Genomic DNA, 23329 nt, shown 5'->3' with positions numbered 1-23329 from the left:
CCTAGGGTGTATATTTTCCAAAACTCACAAATATGACTTTTGTAATAATACAGCGTATGGCTTCTCAACTTTTACCTATGAAACACAAAAGTATAATTATTCGGTTTGGTAATTACTGTTATCTTGCTATATTCTACATATTCCCATACTTTTCTCTTACAAAACATAATAAAGTTAAAAATTATGAGAGACTTTTTCCTAAGCAATTATTTCCCTACATTCAACAGCACCTTCTCTGGGTTATGCTTATCCTTGCAAATTGCATTGAAGGCCTCTGCAGGCTCTTTGACTAAGGCCCTTCTAAGTGCAGTAACATTTCACATACAGAAAATCCCAGCAGGCAAATTCCCTACTGTTTGAAAATATTTTTCCCATCAGAAGAACAAAAAACAGTAACACATAAATACATTAAACAAGCAGCTCTCTTCTTTTATGGTTTTGTTCATAACTAACATATACATTTCTTTTCTTCATTATAGGTACCAGAGATTTGAAAAGGCATTTCTGTTAGCTGTTGACATTGGTGCTCGTGACCTGTTTATGGTGAGTCATTCCCAGAGATGATTTTGTGCCTTCAGTTCTAAGGCTGAGTAAGTTGTCAGCTTTTGTGACCATTAAAAAGGATTAGTGTCATTTGTGCCTTAGACACATGGTGAGAAAGCATTATTCCTTCTTGGCTTGCAGCTTTGCCTTCATGAAACTGGTCAATAGCCATCTAGTCTCTTTTGACTCGTTGACATTTTCCTTGCTGGGGCCCAAAGGATTTTTTATGTTTTCTAAGAATTTATAATTCTTGAACTTTTCTCTTCGTGTACCTTGATGTGAGGGGATGACACCTTTCTATCTAATAGGCGTGTCCTTTTAATCCATTCTCTAAAGTACAGCTACAGAAGCCAGGACATAGGGCAAAATATGTACCATAGATTTTGAATGTGCTCAAGTTTGTCCCTTAGATTTTAGTGTAAAGTAACAAATTATGAATGTTCTCACTTATATTTTTAAAGTAACCACAGTGCAAAACACATCCAAGAAGTTATAAATTCATATACACTTTAGTCCTCCCATTTATTAGCTAACAGCAGTAAAATTGGCCAGTTTCTTACAGATCCTTGTGCTCTGTATCAGGTTCTCCCAAGATCTTTTACCACAATGTCACAGTGAGGTCAGATGAGGTGGTGTTCCTTTCCTGGTTTCCTAGCATATTCTGCTCCACAGAAAATTCATTGTTGTCAAGGAAACCAATAAAGTAAAAGCTTCTTGAAAACGAAACAAAAAAAAATTCTGGAAGGCTCTTTTACCTGAATCTTCTGCACAATGAAGACATTTCTGTAGTTTAAGCTTTGATGCTTTAGATATTAAAATGGCTTCATGACATTAGGTCACTTGTCTTTGGAATGAGTTTGTTGTTTAAATTCTAACTTTGCATCATTCAGTTAAATTGTGCTTTCATTAATCGTGAAGAAATCTCTAATTCAAAAAGTTATTATTTATCATCTGTATTTTGTTTTGTCAAATTGAATAGACATATTCATATATTGAGAGAAGGTTTTATTTGGCCAATATCTCTACATGTAGACATCACAGTGTCAGAAATAACAACACTTTTTAGATTTTTTGACCCCACTATCTATCTCTACTTTCTCACCTTTACCAGTATTCACCTCAGTAAAGGTAGATTTTCTTCATATTTCTTTATTCATAAGGTTGTTTTTGAGTCTTAGTGGGGATAATGTATTGAAAGTACTTTGTAAACTGGTAAGTAATATACAGATATTATGTGTTATTAGAGCAACTATTGTTATTACATAGCCATGTAAAAAATAATGAATACCTGAAACAGGGCTTGAATTATATGAATGTAAAAGAGAGGATATTTTGTAAGCAAAAGCAATATGATTCAGCAAGACCTTAGATTAAAATAAAATATTTTGGTTATAAGAATAAATAATACTATAATAGAAAGTAAACAATACAATAAAGAGAATAAAACTAAAAAACCAATGGACATCCTTTAAAATACCTCTCTGTGAATATATTCATTCCCTATACTTTTTGTTTATAACTTGATTTTTTTCTTTCAACAATATGACATAGTTTTCCATATCAGTAAACATAAGTGTATGTCATTTCTTTAATGTTTACGTTGTATTCCATTTTATATGTGATAACTGGCATAAAAACAGGCACACAGACCAATGGAACAGAATAAAGAGCCCAGAAATGAACCCATGCATATATGGTCAACTAGTCTTTGACCAAGAATACACAATGGGGACAAGTTAGTTTTTTCTTTCCTTTTTTTTTCTTTCTTTAATATAATTTATTGTCAAATTGGCTAACATACAGTGTGTAAAGTGTGCTCTTGGTTTTTGGAGTAGACTCCCATGGTTCATTGCTTACACACAACACACAGCGCTCATCCCAACAAGTGCCCTCCTCAATGCCCATCACCCACTTTCCCCTCTCCCCTACCCCTCCATCCACCCTCAGTTTGTTCTCTGTATTTAAGAGTCTCTTATGGTTTGCCTCCCTCCTCTCTGTTTGTAACTATTTTTTCCCCTTCCCTTCCCCTATGGTCTTCTATTAAGTTTCTCAAGATCCACATATGAGTGAAAACATACGATATCTGTTCTTCTCTGACTTGTATCACTCAGCATAATACCTTCCAGTTCTATTCACCTTGCTGCAAATGGCATGATTTCATTCTTTCTCATTGCCAAGTAGTATTCCATTGTATATATAAACCACATCTTTTTATCTATTTATCAGTTGATGGGCATTTAGGCTCTTTCCATAATTTGGCTATTATTGAAAGTGCTGCTATAAACATTGGGGTACATGTGCCCCTATGAATCAGCATCCCTGATTCCTGTATCCCTTGGATAAATTCAATAAGTGGTGGTAGGAAAATTGGATATCCGCATGCAAAATAATGAACCTGGACTCCTATCTTACATGCCTCAGAAAAACTAAAAATGAATTGAAGACTTAAATGTAAGACCTATAACCATAAAGTCCTAGAAGAAAACATTGAGAAAAAGCTCTTTGACATTGGTCTTGGCAGTGTGGGGTTTTTTTTTTTGTGGGTTTTTTTGTTTGTTTATTTGTTTTTGTTGTTGTTTTTTGATAAAAGACAATAAAAGCATAGGCCACAAAAGCTAAAATAAGTGACACTATGTCAAACCAAAAAGTGTCTGCACAGGAAAAGAAATAGTCAAAAAAACCCAAAAAGGCAATCTACAAATGGGAAAAAATATTTGTAAATCATATATTTGATAAGGGGTTAATATCCAAAATATATTACAACTTCTACAACTCAAGAGCAAAAAAATCAAACAATTCAATTAAAGCATGAGCAAAGGATCTGAAAAGACATTTTTCCAAAGAGGACATACAGATGGCCAACAGGTACATGAAAAGGTACTCAACATCACTAATCATCAGGGAAATGCAAATCAAAACCACATTGAGATAATACCTCACACCTGTTAGGATGTCTTTTATCAAAAAAGAGATTACAAAAGTTGGCAGAGATGTGGAGAAACGGGAACGCTTGTTCACTGTTGGTGTGAGTGTAAACTGGTGCAGCCACTATGGAAAACAATATGGAGGCTCCTTAAAAAATTAAAAATAAAACTGCCACATAACCCAGAAATCCCACTTCTGGGTGGATACCCAAAGGAAACAAAACCAGTATCTCGAAGAAGTATCTGTACCCATGTGTGCAGCAGCATTATTCAGATAGCCAAGATGTGGAAATAACCTAGGTGTCCATTGACAGATGAAGGAAATCTTGCCATTTGCTATACCATTGACCAACCTGGAGGGCTTTATGCTAAGGAAAATAAGAGAAAGACAAATACTGTCTGGTGTCAGTTATATATGGAATCTTAAAAAGTAAATAAAAACTGGTTTCATAGAAATAGAGAGTAAAGTGGTGGTTGCTAGGGGCTGGTTAGTGCTCTTTGTGCCTTGTTTTAAAAATCTTCAAGGTCTTGAAATTTTCAAGGTCTTGAAAATTCTTCTTCTTTTTTCTAAAGATTTTGTTTTTAAGTAATTTCTATACCCAATATGGGCTTGAACTCACACCCCCCAGATCAAGAGTTGCATGCTCTGCTGACTGAGCCAGCCAAGTACCTCCAAAATTCTCCTTATTATCTTCCAGAATTTGTATTATTTTAATGTTAACATTTAAACCTACAATCCACCTCTGTTGATTTTTTTAGAGGATATGGCGCAAAATTAACTTCCGTCATATGTATATCCAGTTGACCTGTGACCATTGATTGACAAAATTGTACTTTGATGCTTTACAGGGTCACCTTTGTCATAAATGAGGTTCCCACCGAAATGCACATCAAAACCATAATGAGATATAACCTCACACCAGTCAGAATGGTTAGTATCAAAGAGACAGGAAATAACAAGTGGTGGCAAGGATGTGGAGAATGTTGGTGGGAATGTAAATTGTTCACTATAGATAACAGTATGCAGATATCTCAAAAAAATAAAAATGGAAATACCATATAATCCAGTAATTCTGCTACTGGGTATTTACCCAAAGACAATGAAAACACTATTTGGAAAAGACACATGCACCCCTGTTTATTGCAACATTATCTACAATAGCCAAGGTGTGGAAGCAACCCAAATGCCCATCCATAGATGAATGGATAAAGATGTTATATATATATATATATATATATATACACACACACACACACACACACACACACACACACACACACACAGAATGGAATAATAGCCATAAAAAAGAATGAAATCTTGCCATTTGTGACAACATGGATGGACCTAGAGGATATTATGCTACGTGAAATAAGTCAGACAGAAAAAAACAAACACTGTGTATTTTCACCTATATGTGGAAGCTACAAGTAAAAACAAATGGACAAATAAACACCAAAAGAAACAGAAACAGGCTCATAAATACAGAGAACAAACTGGTGGTTGTCAAAATAGAGGGGTATAGGGGGATGGGTGAAATAGGTGAAGGGGATTAAGAACTAAAAATTTTTAGTTATAAGTTAGGGAGATGAAAAGTGCAGCATAGGGAATATAGTAGATAATGTAATAAATTGGTATGTTGACAGATGGCAACTACACTTATTGTATGTAGTAAGCATTACATAATGTATAGATTTGTTGAACCACTATGTTGTACACCAGCAAATAATAGAATACTGCATGTCAACTATAATTCAATCAGAATAAGCCAATCAAGTGCCCTATATGTGTAGGTATATTACTAGATTCTGTCCTTGCTCCAGTACTAAACTTCTTTAATTACTTTATAAGTATTTATATCCAATAATGTAAGTCTTCCAAGTTTGTTTAAATATGTTGTTCTTACTCTAACCTGTGATAGATGCTTAAGTCATGGATTTTTTAGCTACTGTATCCTAATGTATGCATTCAAGGGTATAATCTCCATTCAATGATGGCCTTGATTGTATTCTGACAATTTTATGTGTCTGTTTTTCGTTATCATTCAGCTCAAAGTATTTCTAAACATTTATGAATTCTTTGTCCTAGGTTTCTTACATTTCCTAATTTCAAATAATAAAACATTTTCTAGACAGACACACACACACACACACACACACACACACACACACACCTTAACCTATTCTGTATTACATCAACCCTTTGAAATTAGTTGAAATTCCCTTATGGCTCATTATATGGTCAATGGTAAAATTTGCATGTGCACTGAAAAAAAATGTGTAGCCTATAGTTTACAGTTGTTGAATGCAGTGTTCTATATAAAATCAAGTGTGTTAATCATGTTTTTCAGTTCTTTTAAGAACTGTTGTATTTTCTTGATATATTGAGCCTTTAACATTATGAAACATTCTTCTATTTTCTAGTAATGCTTCTTGCCTTAAAACCTACTTCATCTCAAAGTATACCTACACCAGTTTTATTTTGGTTTGTATTTGCTTCAAATCTTTTATATCCATGTTTCTTTATATTTTGAGTTGCATCTCTTATAAGCAATAAATAGTTGTATATTTTTAATCAGGGGTCACCTTTTAATTACATTATTTAATTGGATTATAAATAATATAATTGTGTTTGACCTACCCACTTTCTTTTCTGTTTCTCCCACCTATTCTATGTCCTTTTACCTAACCAACCTTGCCCTTTTTTATGTTAACTCTATTATTCCATTTTTTCCCTTCTATTAGCTTATTAATTACATTTTTCCTCTAATTTTTTCTTTTGATTCCTATCCTTATGGTGAATCTTTCTGTCTTTCTGTTCTTGTTTGGGGGTCATTTGGTTTTAACTCTCTGCCTTTTTTTTTTTAAACCATAGCATTTTTAAAATGTAGTGATAATTTGAGGCTGTGTATGATGTTGTTTTCCTCCAGAAAGAATTTACTTTTGCTTCTAGAAGTTAGTTAGGGTAAAGGTTAAAAGATACCTTACTCCATTCTGGGATTGAGTTTGTTTGAACATGAGTTTCAGTCTAAGAGCCAATTTATTTCTACTTTATACTGAACATCAAGAGTGTAGCCCTTCAGGAGTCCCAGTTAGAAGCCTTGTCTGTTCAGCAGACCCTGAAGTATAACTTAGTAGCTTTAGCCCATTGACTCTACCTAATGTTCAGTGTGGTTTCTCAACTTCTCAAACACTACTTTCTGTTAAGTTTCTCACCTTCTTGGCCGCCAATTACATATTGGCAAATACTTTGAAAAGCAAAAGCTGCACCAAATGTCAGGCTTACCTCTCTGGGCTTTGCTTCTGTCTTGAATCTTGGCCCTTCAAATACTCACTGTCTTGTTCTCCAATGTCTTCAAACAGAATTTTAAAAATTATTTTACCCAGCTGTTTTAGTTGTTCTCAGCAAGACTATTAGTCTGATATGTTCTCATCTGGGATAACTGGAATGAGAAGTTCTGCAGTATGTTTTTGGAAGGTGAGTGAAGTGTTAAGCTTGGCACTAGCTGCTTTCCAATTCTGGATAACCCCCCTGCAGTGCACTGTTATGTTTGAACTATTAATCGCTAAGAGCCTTAAATGTCACAAATTCTGCTTTAAAGCATGACGTATCATCAATTTTATGCCCCAAATGGAACAAATGAAATTATATAAGATGTTGTTTATACTAGGGTTTATTGTTTAATTGTCGTAAAAGCACTAAAAAGAAAAACCTAACTTTTTAAAATTCTAACTTATGTTCAAAAAAGTAAAAAAAGTAATTTTCAATTCTTCAAGTTGAAGAATTATAGAAATCTTATAAGATTAATAATGCAGATCTTTCCTTTTGCTAATGAAGATATTTGTGTATGCCAGCTTAAATTTATAGTCTGTCTTGCTTGAAGGCATACCAAGTGCTTTATCAGTAACAAAATCATTACATCTCACAAAGTTAAAGGAGTTAACTTTTCTTGATCACCTGCAAAGGTGTTATACCAGATAATGCCTTATATAATGGTATAATATATTATGTCAATATGTTATATATAACATACATTATACCACTTTATAAATTATATTATTTAATTCTCATAATAGACAATAGAATTATTATACCTATGTTACAGTTGCTAAAAGTAATTATAAGGACAACTGAGAATTGTGATTCAAACTAAGGTGTATTTGACTCTAAAGTTCATGCTGTTTCCATTTATACCAAACTACTTATATAAACTAAAAATTTAGAAGTTCCCCAAAGCTCAGTGATTACTGACTTCAAAAAGCTCCCTGTTACTAACTTCAAAAAGCTATTCTTTTCCTTTTATTCTTTACCAAAGTTCAAAAGTTATCAGTAACACTGTTTATTGCAGAATGGCATCTGATCTATCCTGAATGATACACAGAACCCAGTTTATTTGGAATATCATTCATCTAAATTAAGAGCTCTTAGGCTGTAATAAAAGGAAGTGCACAGTGAATATAGAAAGGACCACAGAAAAATAGCACCAATTGCCTATTTCCCTATTTTTTCATTCATGTCTCCAGGAAAAAAAAAAAAACTCACACATTTAGTGATAGTTTTCTTAGAGAGGAATGTGGTATATGCCAGACATGATATTGATAGATCTTCCAGGACTATGAGTCTGCTCTTTGAGAACCCATTTGCATCTTGGGAGACACAAAGAGTTGTATCTTAGACTGTCATTTGAACTGGATAGGTGTAATACTTTTTGAAGTGTCCATTCCCAATTTCTTGTCTTTTAAAAACCATTAGCTTCTAGGGGTACTTGGGTGACTCAGACAGTTAGGCATCCAACTTCGGCTCAGGTCATGATCTCAACAGTCTGTGAGTTCAAGCCCCGTGTGGGGCTCTGTGCTGACAGCTTGGAGTCTGGAGCCTGCTTTGGAGTGTGTGTCTCCTTCTCTCTTCCCCTCCCCTGCTCATTCTCTATCCGTCTCTCAAAGGTAAGTAATTTAAAAATATTTAAAAAAAACAAAACACTAGCTTCTCATTGATCCCTATAGTTCAAGGTTGTTTCCTACCAAAACCCAAGCAAAAGGGAATAATTATATAGTCAATATTGGCAGAACTGTTTTAAAATATTACTGGTAAGGGAAGAGGATCTTCCACTTCCAGCTACTGGACAAACTGGTTTCAGACTTGTGCTCCCACTGTAAACTACTATAAAACTACATAAAATATGAGACAACAGTTTTTAGGCATTGGACAATAAGTAAGCCCTGCAGGACTTTGATTCTTAAAAGAGGAGGAATATACAGATGGCCCTCTATATAATTTCCAGAACAGAGACCAGTGATGTCTCTCAGATGAAGAGCCAGGGATAAGAGTTCAGAATTCAGAGATGATAAATGATATAGAATTTATGGGGCAGGATACCAGAATGGGAAAATCTATGTGAAGAGTGGGGACCCAGAAGTCTACAAGGTGGTTACTTGGGTCCTTGATGGAAGGCTAAGCAGCAAGTATATATAAGGCCTACCAAAGAGTCACTGCTGTGAGACTGAGAGCTAAACGGAGAGCCTTTGTAATGGTGAGAGGTGCTGGAATTCTGGCTCAAAGTGAAGCAACCTCACTGGGCATTTTTATGAAACTCTAGAAATGCTATGCTTGAAGATGAAGAACTTATTCCAGGACTGTGTACAAAACCAGATCTGCCTTTAAAAATCACAAAACCTAACTTGACAGAATCAAAAGAATTCACCACTAATTTGATACCCTGCTAGTACAAAAATCAACATCCTTTAAAGAAAGCATTACCCAAACTACTTATAATGTGATTTACAGCACACAATAACACATCATTAGGTGGTTAAAGAAGCAGGAAAATGTGATGTATAAATAATGAAGAGAAAAAGGAGCTAATGGTAACAGACCTGAGAGGACCCAGATGTTGAAAGGGGCAGAAAAAACTTTGGAGCAGCTGTTATAAATATGTTTAAGTATTTTAAAGGAAGAGATGAATATAATGATTGAATATATATGGATTCTCAAGAGAGACAAGGAAACTGTTTTTTAAAGGGGGCAAAAGAAATTCTAGAACTGAAAAATGTGAGACCTGAAGTGAAAAACTCCCTGGGTAGGCTTAGCAAAAGATTGGACAGTATAATAAAGGATCCATAGAAAGTCATCAAGACAGAGAAATGGAAATCATCCAGTATTAATAAAAAGAAGGAAAAATACAAAAATTAACAAAGGCTGAGTAACTTGTGAAACCCAAATCCAGTGGTCTAAAATACATGTCATTGCTGGAAAACATTAGTCTATGGATCGAAGCTCAGTGAACTCCAAATAAACAAAGCAATACTCAGGCACACTACATCTTGGCATAGCATACCCAAACTACTGAAAATCAGTGATTAAGATAAAAATCTTTTAAAAAACTCAACAACAACAAAAAAGACTTAGAAGGACCAACTAATGTGAATTATAGCTTACTTCTCATCAGAAAAAATAATGCCAAAAGATAATGTAGCAACATCTTCAATGAACTGAAAAAATAACACAATACAAAATTTTATATCCAGTGAAAATTACCTTAAAATGTTGGTAAAATAAAGACACTTTTGAATAAATGAAAACTGAGACAACTCAGCACCAACTCAGGAGACCTGCAGTACAAGGAAAGGTAAAGGAAGTTCTTCTGGCACAACAAATATAATATCAGATGGAAACATGGATCTACATAAAAGAATGAAGAGCTCTGGCAATGGTAAATATGGATTAGTTGTAAAAGTATTTTTTCCTCATGTAAAAATTTCTTTAAAAGATAATTGTCCAAAGCAAAATAATAATGCATTGTGGTATTTATAACATGTAGATGTGAAATGAATGACAGTAACATCATATCATGACAGGTGGTAAAATGGAATCATACCATTGTAATGTTTATACCTTTTGCCTGAAGTGGTACAATATTAATTCTAAGTAAACTGTGCTAAGTTAACACTAGCTTAACACTTATACTGTGCTAAGTATATTGTAGTGCCTGGAGGATTTTCTCAAAAATTTAAATAGATATGCAGCTTTAAAGAAAGTCAATAGAGGAAATTAAAAACAAACAAACAAACAAACAAAACCTTTAAAAATAGTCAACCCCAAAGAGGGCAGGCCAGGAAGGAAAATAGAAGACAAACAGCAAGATGGTATACTTAAACCTAAACATTTATAATTATATTGAATTCAAATTAATAAGATACTCCAGTTAAAATACAGATTGAATATTTTTTAAGTCTGATTTTTGTCAGACAGGATAAAAAACAAAACCTGATTATATTCTGAATAAGAGAACACTTCAGTTACTATGACACAAATACATTTAAAAAGATGTAACACTCTAACATTAAGTACCAAAGGAGACCCAGAACAAAAGAAGTATTAGAAAACCTAAAGAGACATATTCCTGATGATAAAAGTTCAACAGAAAGACATCATTCTAAATGTTTATATACAAAATAAGTGAGTTTCAAATATATGAAGAAGCCTGGGTGGCTCAGTTGGTTAAGTGTCTGACTTCGGCTCAGGTCATGGTCTCCTGGTTCAGGAGTTCCAGCCCTGCATTTGGCTGTCTGTTGTCAGCACAGAGCCCGCTTGGAATCCTCTGTCCCCCTCTCTGTCTTTGCCTCCCCTACTCGTGTGCATGCACGCTCTCTCTCTCAAAATAAATATTCAAATATATGAAGCAAAAGATAACAACCAAAAAAGAAAAGTAGACAAATGTAGTAATTTGTAGGACAAGTAGTACATAAATGCATAAGGATACAGAATATATGAACCTATCCACCAACTTGACCTGACATTTTTTGAACCTATATTCAACAACTTTAGAATGTACTTTCCTTTTAAAGCACATGAAATAGTCACTAAACATAGATTATATGCTGGTATATAAAAGAAAGCACAGTACACTTTGGAAGAGTGAAATACAACACCAAAGGAATTAAATTACAATTCAATAACTTTCATATTCTCAACAAAGCTCCCACTATTTGCACATTAAACAGTACTTCTCTAAATGTCTCATGGGTCAAAGAAGAAATATGAGAATTTAGGAAATAATTTTTTGAATTGAATTTTATCAAAATATGTGGGATGATTATAAGTTGTATAAAATAAATTGCCATGAGTCTATACTGATACAATAAGTACAAAAGTGAATAAATCCAACTAATAAATGTAAAAGGAATGACAGAATGAGAAAAATCACAATTTGGAAGACATCATATTAATAATAGAGTAAGGCAAGAATAATTAATGGATGCTATAACCGTGAGAGAAAGTTTCCTGAGATACAGGGTATTTGCATTGTCTCAAAAAAATATTTCTTCACAAAGTAAGTGTTATTTACAAAAGGAAAAAATAACTTCACAGTGGAGAAGGCTGGTAGATACCATGTTAATAAGTGATCAAAATGGTATTATTAGTAATGGAAGAAATCAAAATAAACTACCATATATACTCAATAAGAACACAACAGCCTTTCTGTGGTATTTCTGCAAAAAAAAGTATATAACTGGCATCTAATCCTGAGGAAACATCAAGTGAACTCAAATTGAGGGACATTATAATAACTAACCTATACTATTCAAAAAAAAATGCCAAGTTCATATGAATGAAAAGAAGACTGAAGAACTAATTTATACTGAAGGAATCTAAAGAGACCTAATAAATTCATTAAGAAATTGATCTTTGTTATATGAAGAACATTACTGGAACAGTTGGTGCAATTTCAGTGATTAAGCTGGAATAATGTTATCAATGCTAACCTTATGATTTTGATGATTTGATTGTGTAGGTAGGAGAATGTCCTCAGTAGGAAATAAACATTAAAGTGTTGAAGAGTGTGTTGGCAACTTCCTCTCAAATGATTCAGAAAGAAAAATCTTTGTACTGTATTTGAAACTTTTCTGTACTGAGATTGCTGAAAATTTTTTTAAAGAGAAAAAAATTGTACTGTCATGGCTCTAGACTCTTTTTGTCCATGTTGTTTCTAGGTAGAAGCTGTGCAGTTTGGGAGTCTGTTTTTGTTGGTCACAGAAATGCTGCTTTTAATTTTGTGTCTTTGGGATCTTATTCTGCTTTTGAGAAATCAGGTAACCTCTCCAACCTAATTATTACTGTGGCATAAAACTACTCATTTGCCACCCAAGATTGCTTCTCTGGTCCCATGTTGGATGGCATGAAGATGAGTTTGCCTTCTGAACATTCTCATGTTGGCATCCCTAATTACCTTGGCCATTGGCACAGGACCAGTTGGAATGTCAAGTGTGTGCCATTTGATAATGCTATAAAAAGACCTATAGCTGCTGCTCTCCAGCCATCTGTGCCTTCCCTTGGCATGACACTATTGGGTAGTTTGTCTTTCATTGGCATGATTTCTGTAGTGTGGCTTACATCTGCCACTCCTAGGCACTTGCTTGGTGATCAAGTTGACATAAAATTGCTACTTTGGCACTGTTTTTATATAGAGAAGTTTTATACCTGCTAACTTCTGAAACAAGAATTACCATTTATTACATACAATATAATTGTAGTTTTAAATATTAGCACTATAGATGTCTCTGGCTTCTCTTGACTCAAACTTATCTATTTGGACTTCCAATTTCAAATTTTCCCAGTCAGAAGTCTTCACTCTTAAAAATTAACTTCTAAATGAAACATACCTCTTCTGTTTTAAGACACTGGATTGAATGCATATACATCAACCTCTCCCTCCTGTGCCAAATCTCTAGAAATCATGGGATATGTGTGTGTCTGTGTTTAAAATTTGTAACTGGAATTCAAAACAAGAATACTGCGCCTGGGTAGCTCAGTCAGTTGAGTGACTGACTTTGGCTCAGGTCATGATCTCACGGTTTGCGAGTTCGAGCCCCGCGTCGGGCTCTGTGCTGACAGCTCGGAGCCCAGAGCCTGCTTCTGATTCTGTGTCTCCCTCTATCTCTGCCCCTCCCCCACTCATGCTCTGTCTCTCTCTGTCTCAGAAATAAATATTAAAAAAAATTAAAAAAAAAAAGAATACATGATGTACCAGAAGCTGTAAGGAACCTACTGAAAGCTGTAAAACAGACAAAATCAGATTGAAAAAGAAAGCAGAAACTTAAATGTCCAGAGAAGAAGACTGCTCCCCGAGTTGGAAAAAGCACCCAAAGTTCTCCATGCCCTTTGGAAGGAGATACTAGGAATGGGAAAAATTCTCCTGGGCTAGCAAGAGTGAATAATCAGGGGTGCAGGAGGGTGCCTGAGCAGAGAAAAATCAAAATAAATAGATATTAATTACCCCAGCTATTGTTAGAAAAGTAATTTGTAATGTTAAGAATTTACGAATATACACAAGAAAAACAGGAATAGATGGTGTTATGGACTAAATTGTGTCCCCATGCCTTCCGAAATTCATATATTGAAGCTCTAACCCCCAGTGTGACTATTTGGAGACAGGTTAAAGTTATAACCCTAATGCAGTATGACGGTGTCTATCAAAAGAGGGAGAGTCACTGGAGATGGATGTGCACAGAGGAACGGCCATGAGAGTTTACAGCAAGACGGTGGCTATCTGCGAGCCAAGGACAGTGGCCTCAGGAGAACCGAACCTGTCAACACCTTGATCCTGGAATTTTAGCCTCCAGAATTGTGAGAAGATACATTGCTGTTTTTGAAAGCACCCACCGCATGGTATTTTGTTATGGTAGCCCTATCAGAGTGATATAAACAGTGTAACTTCAGTACCAGTAAATAGGAAAAGTACAAGAAAGAAAATGATAAATTATTAAAAAGCAAATAGGAAATAATCAAAAGGTAATCACTAAATAGTATAGTAATAGTAACTAGTAATAGTAAATAGAAAATACAAAATAAGCTGTTAAGAATGTCTAATCAGTAGTTATAAGGTGAGTGAATTAAATTCACCTATTGAAAATCAGAGACTGTAAGATTGGATTTTTTAAATATTCAGATATAGGTTGCACATAAAAAACGCCTCCAAACCTGAAATAACTTGGGAAAGTTCAAATGGAAAAAGATACACAAATAAATGCTGCCCAAACCAAGTACCAGACAAAATATCTGTGCTTTAAAAAATTGAATAGGAGAAAGAAAAGTGAGGTACATTAAAAATATGTCCTGAAATCCTTTGATATTTCTCTTTTCAAAAGCTGGTTCCTTACCTTCTCATCCCCTCTCATCTCACTTAAGTTATAACTTCTGAAACTAAGTAGTGTAATGTGTTGTGGCTTCCTTTTTGATCCCTATGTCTCTGAACACTTGCTCTGCAGGAAGTCAGTTGCCACGTCAGTAGGGTATTCAGGCAACCCTATTAAGAGGGAGGTACTGATGTATCTTGTGAACAGCCTCCAGCCAAAATCCATGTCAATGAGCCACCTAGAAGTAGGTCCTTCATCCCCAAACTTTCAGATGACTGCAGCTCTGGTCAGCATCTTGACTGCAAACTGACGAGAGACCCTGAGTCAGAATCACAGTTAAGTTGTCCTATATTCCTGACCCTCAGAAATTGTGAATCACTGTTTATCGTTTTAAGCTGCTAATTTTGGGGGGTTTGTTATGCAGCAATAGACAACTAATACAAAGGGATCCTTCATAATTATATAGTTGATAAGAGAAGTAATGCATCAAGTAGATATAGCACTATTCATTTAAGTACGGGGCTCCAGATTATTTTTTTAAAGAAAAATCTTCAAGGAAAAAATGCAAAATCCAGAAATTGCAGGATATTAACACATACTTCTCAGAAAACGATATACAATGAAGGAAATAAACAGTGAGGATCTTGAGGACTTGAATAACATTAATTAGAAAATTTGAGCTACTGATATATTTAATAAACAGAATACACATTATAAACTGACAAAATCAATCACAAGTGATCATATCAAACCCTCCAAGCTTATCTCAGCAAATGCCATCTCTAAATTTTTTTTTTTTCAACGTTTTTATTTTTGGGACAGAGAGAGACAGAGCATGAACGGGGGAGGGGCAGAGAGAGAGGGAGACACAGAATCGGAAGCAGGCTCCAGGCTCTGAGCCATCAGCCCAGAGCCTGATGCGGGGCTCGAACTCACGGACCACGAGATCGTGACCTGGCTGAAGTCGGACGCTTAACCGACTGCGCCACCCAGGCGCCCCGCAAATGCCATCTCTAAATGCATATTTCTAAATGCTCTCTTAGAGACCATATTCAAAAATCGTAATATATATGTAATAAAGGTTAAACAGACCACAAAAAGGTTGTGCTGCTACAATATAACATGTCACTCAAATTTTGACAGCATCCTTCTTTTTCTTTATTTTTAAAAATCATTTTATGTTTTTTTAAATTTTTTAAGTTTATTTATTTTGAGAGAGACAGAGACAGTGTGAATAGGGGAGGGGCAGAGAGAGAGAGACAGAGAGAGAGAGAGGGAGGGAGGGAGAGAGAGAGAGAGAGAGAGAGAAAGAGAATATCCCAAGCAGGCTCTGCACCGTCAGTGCAGAGTCTGATGTGGGGCTCAGACTCATGAAACTGAGATCATGACCTGAGCTGAAACCGAGCATGAGACACTTAACCGACTGAGCCACCCAGGTGCCCCTCTTTTTATTTTAACTGAAGTGTAATTAACATAGGGTGTTTTATTAGTTTCAACAATTCTATGCATTATTCTCTGCTCATCAGGATAGGTGTACTTTTAATCCCCTTTATCTATTTCACCTCCTCCTCCCCCTCCCCAGCAATTACCAGTTTGTTCTCTGTGTTTTTTTTTTCTTTTTTCCCTGTTTATTTTGTTTTTTAAAGTCCACGTGAGTGAAATCATTTGGTATTTGTCTTTCAATGTCTGCCTTATTTCACTTAATATTGTACCCTCTAGCTATATCCATGTTGTCCCAAATGGCAAGATTTCATTTTTTATGGCTCCATTACATATATATGTGTATATATATATATATATATATATATATATATATATATATATACATACACACACACACATACCACATCTTCTTTATCCATTTATTCACACTAGGGTTGTTCCTGTATCTTGGCTATTGTAAATAATGCAGTAAATATAGGGGTGCATAAGTCTTTTTGAATTAGTGCTTTCTTTTTCTTTGGTTTAAAACCTGGTGGGAGAATTACTGGATCATATGGTAATTCTTTTTCAACTTTTTGAGGAACCTCCAAACTGTTTTCCATAGTCCCTACACCAATTTGCACTCTTACCCACACTGCAGAAAGGTTCCTTTTCTTCCACATCCTCACCAATACTTGTTATTTTTTTTTTTAGAGTACATAATTTATTTAAATTCAACTTAGTTAACATACAGTGTATTAGTGGTTTCAGGAGTACAACCCAGTGATTTATCATTTACAAACAACACCCAGTGCTTATCCCAACAAGTGCCTCCTTAGTGCGCATCACCCATTTAACCACACCTTCACCCGCCTCCCCTCCAGTGACCTTCAGTTTGTTTTCTGTATTTGTCTCTTCTAGTTTGCCTCCCTCTCCATTTTTATCTTATTTTTCCTTCCCTTCCCCATGTTCATCTGCTTTGTTTCTTAAATTCCATATATGAGTGAAATCATGATATTTGTCTTTCTCTGACAGACTTATTTCACTTAGCATAATACACTCTAGTTCTAGCCACATTGTTGCAAATGATAGGATTTCATTCTTTTTTATTGCTAATATTCCTGTGTGTGTGTGTGTGTTTGTGTGTGTGTGTGTGTGTGTGTGTGTAAATATATATACACATACACCACATTTTTTTTTAGCCATTCATCAGTCAATGGACATTTGGGCTCTTTGCATAATTTGGCTCTTGTTGATAGCAATGCTAATAAACATTGGGATGTATGTGCCCCTTCAAATCAGCATTTTTGTATCCTTTTAAATACCTATTAGTAAAATTTCGGGGCCATAGAGTAGTTCTATTTTTAATTTTTTGAGGAACCTCCATATTATTCTCCAGGGTGGATGGAACAGTTTGCATTCCCACCAACAGTGTAAAAGGGTTCCTCTTTCTCCACATCCTCACCAACATCTGTTGTTTCCTGAGTTGTTAATTTTAGCCATTTTAACAGGTGTGAGGTGGTATTTCATTGTGCTTTTGATTTGTATTTCCCTGATGATGAGGGATGTTGAGGATGTTTTCACGTGCCCATTACCATCTGGATGTCTTCTTTACAAAAGTGTCCAGTCATGTCTTCTGCACATTTCTTAATGGGATTATTTGTTTTTGGGTGTTGAGTTTGGTAAGTTCTTTAAAGATTTTGGATACTAACTCTTTATCTGATATGTCATTTTCAAATATCTTTTCCCATTTCATCAGTTGTCTTTTAGTTTTGTTGATTGTTTCCATCGCTGTGCAGTTTTGTATTTTGATGAGGTCCCAATAGTTCATTTTTGCTTTTGTTTCCCTTGCCCCCAAGAGACTGTCTAGTAAGAAGTTGCTGTGGCCAACGTCAAAGAGTTTGCTGCCTGTTTTCTCCTGTAGGGTTTTAATGGTTTCCTGTCTCACATTTAGGTCTTTCATCCATTTTGAATTTATTTCTCTGAAAGGTGTAAGAAAGTGGTCCACTTTCATTCTTGTGAATGTCACTGTCCAGTTTTCTCAGCACCATTTGCTGAAGAGACTGTCTTTTTCCATTGGATACTCTTTCCTGTTTAGTCAAGGATTAATTGGCTGTGTATTTGTTTTGTAGGTCCATTTCTGGGTTCTCTCTTCTGTTCCATTGATCTGTGTGTCTGTTTTTGTGCCAATACCATACTGTGTTGTTGATTACAGCTTTGTAATACAGCTTGAAATCCGGAATTGTGATGCCTGCAGCTTTGGTTTCCTTTTTCAAGATTGCTTTGGTTATTCATGGTCTTTTCTGGTTCCATACACATTTTAGGATTGTTTGTTCTAGCTCTGTGAAGAATGCTGGTATTATTTTGATAGGGATTGCATTGAATGTGTAGATTGCTTTGGGTAGTAATAACACTTCAAAAATATTTGTTCTTCCTATCCAGGAGGATGGAATGTTTTTCCATTTTTTGTGTCTTCTTCAATTTCTTTCATAAGCATTGTATACTTGTCAGCCTACAGATCTTTTACCTTTTTGGTTAGGTTTATTCGTAGGTATCATGTTTTTGGGGGGCAATTATAAATGGGATTGATTCCTTGATTTCCCTTTCTGCTGCTTCATTATTGGTGTATAGAAGTGCAACTGATTTCTGTACATTGGTATTATATCCTGAGACTTTGCTGAATTCACATACCAGTTCTAGCAGTTTTTCAGTGGTGTCTTTTGTGTTTTCCATGTAGAGTATCATGAAGTCTGTGAAGAGTGAAAGTTTGACTTCTTCTTTGCCAATTTTGATGTCTTTTTTTCTTTTTGTTGTCTTATTGCTGAGGCTAAGAGTTTCAGTACTATGTAGACAAGAGTGGTGATAGTGGACATCCCGACTGTGTCCCTGGCCTTAGGGGGAAAGCTCTCAGCTTTTCCCCACTGAGGATGATATTAGCTGTGGGTCTTTTATATATGGCCATTACAATGTTGAGGAATGTTCCTTCTATTCCTAGTTTCTTGAGGGTTTTTATCTAGAAAGGATACTATATTTTGTTAATTGCTTTTTCTGCATCAATTGAGAGGACCATATGGTTCTTATCCTTGCTTTTATTAGTGTGGTGTATCATGTTAATCTATGAATATTGAACCAGCTCTGTAGCCCAGGAATAAATCCCATGTAATCATGATGAGTAATTCTTTTAGTGTACTGTTGAATTCGATTTACTAGTATCTTGTTTAAAATTTTTACATCCAGATTCATCAGGAATATTGGCCTGTACTTCTCCTTTTTAGTGAGGTCTTTGTATGGTTTTGGAATCAAAGAAAGCTGTCCTTCCATTTCTATTTTCTGGAACAGTTTGAGAAAAATAGGTATTAATTCTTTAAGTTTCTGGTAGAATTCTCTGGGAAGCCATCTGGCCCAGGACTCTTGTTTGTTGGGATATATTTGGTGGAAACTAATTCCGTTTCTTTGCTGATTATGGGCATGTTCAAATTTTCTATTTCTTGCTACTTGAGTTTTGGTAGTGTGTAAGTTTTTTTTTTTTTTTTATAAATTTTTTTTTAACGTTTATTTATTTTTGAGACAGAGAGAGACAGAACATGAACAGGGGAGGGGCAGAGAGAGAGGGAGACACAGAATCGGAAGCAGGCTCCAGGCTCTGAGCCATCAGCCCAGAGCCCAACGCAGGGCTCGAACTCACGGACCACGAGATCGTGACCTGAGCTGAAGTCGGACGCTTAACCGACTGACCACCCAGGCGCCCCGATAGTGTGTAAGTTTTTAAGAATTTTTCCATTTCTTCCAGATTGCCCAGTTTGTTGGCATATAAGTATTTCTTTTTAATTGTATTTCTGTGTGTTGGTTGTGACTTCTCCTCTTTCATTCATGATCTTATCTATTTTGGTCCTCTCTCTTTTGGAAAGTCTGGCTAGGAGTTTATCAATTTTGTTTATTCTTTCAAAGAATCAGCATTTAGTTTCATTGATTTGTTATTTTTTTTGAATTCTATATCATTTATTTCTGCTCTAATCTTTATTATTTCCCTTCTTGGGCTGGCATTAGGCTTTATTTGCTACTCCTTTTCTAGCGGCTTTAGGGGTAGGTTTAGGATGTATATTTGGGACCTTTCTTACTTCTTGAGATAGGCCTGAGTTGCAGTATGCTTTCCTGTTAGGACTGCTTTTGCTGCATCTCAGAGGATTTGGACTGTTGTGTTTTCCTTTTCATTTGCTTCCATGTATTTTTTTTCCCTTCTTTAATTCCCTGGTTAAGCTATTTGTCCTTTAGTAGGATGTTCTTTAACCTCCATGTATTTGAGGGCTTTACAAATTTTTTCTAGTGGTTGATTTTAAATTTCATAGCATTGTTACCTGAAAATATGCATGAACTTGATCTTTTTCTACCTGTCGAGGGCTGATTTGTGACCCAGTATGTGGTCTATTCAGGAGAATGCTCCATGTGCACTCAAGAAGAATGTGTATTCTGCTGCTTTAGGATGAAATGTTCTTAATATATCTGTTAAGTCCATCTGGTCCAGTGTGTCATTCAAAGCCATTGTTTCCAGAGATGCCTGGGTGGCTTGGTTGGTTGAACATCCAACTCCTAGTTTTGGCTCAGGTCATGATCTTACACTTCATGAGTTCAAGACCTGCATTGGGTTCTGTGCACAGTGCAGAGCCTGCTTAGGATTCCGTTTGTCTCTTTCTCTGCCTCTCCCCTGCTTGCTCTCTAATTCTCTCTCTCAAAAATAAATAAATGAACATTTTTTGAAGCCATTGATTTCTTGTTGATTTTCTGCTTAGATTATCTGTCCATTGTTGTAAGTGGGGTATTAAAGTTCCCTATTAAGGAATTGTTATCAATGTGTTTATGTTTGTGAATGATTTATTTATTTGGGTGTTGTCGAGTTTGGGGCATAAATATTTACAATTGTTAGGTCTTCTTGATGGATAGACCCCTCAATTATGATATAATGCCCTTCCTCATCTCTTGTTAGAGTCTCTGTTTTAAAATTTAGTTTGTCTGATTGATCTATGGCTACTCCAGCTTTCTTTTGACTTCCATTAGTATGATAGACGGTCCTCCATCCCCTGACTTTCAATCTGCAGGTGTCATTAGGTCTAAAATGAGGCTCTTGTAGGCAACGTATACATGGATCTTATTTTTTTTTTATCCATTCTGATACCCTATGTCTTTTGATTGGAGCATTTAGTCCATTTACATTCAGAGTGATTACTGAAAGATATGAACTTAGTGCCATTGTGTTACCTGTAGAGTTGGTGTTTCTGGTGATGTTCTCTGGACCTTTGTAGTCTTTGTTCCTTTGGTTTTTTTTTTTTTCCTCCACTCAGAGATTCCCCCTTAAAATTTCTTGCAGGGTTGGTTTAGTGGTCATGAACTCCTTTAGTTTTTGTTTTTCTGGGAAACACTTTATCTCTCCTTCTATTCTGAATGACAGCCTTGCTAGATAAAGGATTCTTGGCTGCATATTTTTCCTATTCATCACATTGAGTATTTCCTGCCACTCTTCTGGCCTGCCAAGTTTCAGTGGACACGTTTGCTGCTAACCTTAATGTCTGCCCTTGTGGGTTAAGGGACTTTTGTCCCTAGCTACTTTCAGAATTTTCTTGTTATATTTGTTTTTTTGCAAGTTTCACAATGATATGTCGTGGTGGTGTCCCATTTTTTTATTTTGAGTGGTGTTCTTTGTGCCTCTTAGACTTTAATGCCTGTTTCCTTCCCCATATTAAGGAAGTTTTCAGCTATAACTTGTTCAAATAAACCTTCTGCCCCTTTTTTCTGTGCTTTTTCTGGGATTCCTATGATACAGATACTGTCTCATTTTATGGAATCACTTCATTCTCTCTGCCTCCCCTTATGATCTAGTAATTTCCTTTCCCTCTTTTTTCAGTGTCATTATTTTCCATACTTTTATATTCTATTTCACCTAATCTCTCCTCTGCTTTTTCAATCCTGTCACTTTTTCCAGTTTGTTTCCCATCTCAGTTATAGCATTTTAAAATTCATCTGAACTATTTCTTAGGTCTTTGATCTCTGCAGAAAGTGTTTCTCTGGTGTCTTCTATGCTTTTTTCAAGCCCAGCTAGTAGTCTTATGACTGTTGTTCTAAATTCTTGTTCACATAAATTGCTTATATCTGTTCTGAGCAAGGTCCTAGCTGTGATTTATTCTTGACCATTCTTTTGGAGAGAATTCCTCTGTCTTGTCATTTTGGCTAAGCTTCTGTCTTTTGCATGTCTTAAAAGCTTGTTATGTTTCCTCCAACTGCGAGTGCTGCTGTATAAAAAAGGAGTCATACACTGTCCAGGGCCTGGCACTCCAGGGACTGTTTCTGGTGTGTGCTTTGTGCACTCTGCTGTTGGATTTTGACTGCTCTTTTCCCTCTTGTCAGTCATTTGGAGAGCCCTACCATGCTTGCAGTGGTGGAATGTTTGATCCCCTAACTAGATGTGCTTTGATGTGTTTGAAGTAATCCTGGAAAAAATAAGCAATGGGGAGAGCCTCATCCCAATAAAAGAAAAGGAAAGGGAACAAAAAACCCCAAACAGAATCAGAATACTGTAAGACTGATTCCAAAGAAAAAGGAAGAAAAAAAGGGGAAGGGGAAAGCAGAAGATAAATAAGAGGGAAAAAGAAAAGAATTAAAAAGCCAGATCCAAAAAAAGAGAAAAGGAAATGAAAAAATAAAACCCTTCTACAAACAAGGAACTAAGAGCCTGATTCCCAAAATTAAAATAGAAGAAGGAAGAAAAAGAAAAAAGAGCTGTCTGTTGGTGCATGGTGGGGGTGGGGGGGGGGGGTACTGGCTGTGCTGTTCTGGAGGAGAGGCAGGCTATGTTGGCTCAGAGTCAGTCTTGCCCCAGTAAATAAGCAGTTGACAGGGACAGAGGGGCAAGGTTTGGGGTAAGAGGGCCCTGCCTCCAACTGGGGGCTGGTGTGTTGCTCTCTGAAGTCCTACCAGATTGGTGTTGGCGGGGGGGTCGGGAGGGGGATGCTACTACCTCAATCTCTTGTCCCCGGACCAGGGATCTCAACCCCTGCTGTTCAGGCAGCCCTCACAGTATAGCAAGGGCTATATAGTATAGCAGCTATACAGTGTAGCAAGGGCAGTCATCTTGCGCTGCACCACAACTCTTTGGCGTTTTTTTTATTTGGCATGCAGCTGGGATTCAAAACCCAAAGTCTTAAAGGACCTGGCACCACGTGGAAATACTTCCCTTGTCCAGAGTAGAGCCTCTCTACCCTGCTGTTGAAAGGCCTTTGGCTGGGGCGCCTGGGTGGCACAGTCGGTTAAGCGTCCGACTT

At 36.1% G+C, this 23329-nt stretch overlaps 1 protein-coding gene across 1 annotated transcript in view; it reads left to right on the top strand.

The window, feature by feature from the left end:
* Window positions 1–23329, top strand: part of WDPCP (WD repeat containing planar cell polarity effector) — a 358303-nt gene that overhangs the window by 195525 nt on the left and 139449 nt on the right. Inside the window, exon 13 of the mRNA XM_047069187.1 lies at window positions 480–543. Coding sequence (XP_046925143.1) covers window positions 480–543 — 64 coding nt within the window. The remainder of the gene's footprint in view (window positions 1–479; window positions 544–23329) is intronic.

Source organism: Lynx rufus, unplaced genomic scaffold, assembly GCF_022079265.1.
Source record: "Lynx rufus isolate CCGP_SWC_20201006 ecotype Redwood Valley unplaced genomic scaffold, mLynRuf1.p SCAF_8, whole genome shotgun sequence".
NCBI lineage: Eukaryota > Metazoa > Chordata > Mammalia > Carnivora > Felidae > Lynx > Lynx rufus.
This window is presented reverse-complemented; position numbering and strand designations above follow the sequence as displayed.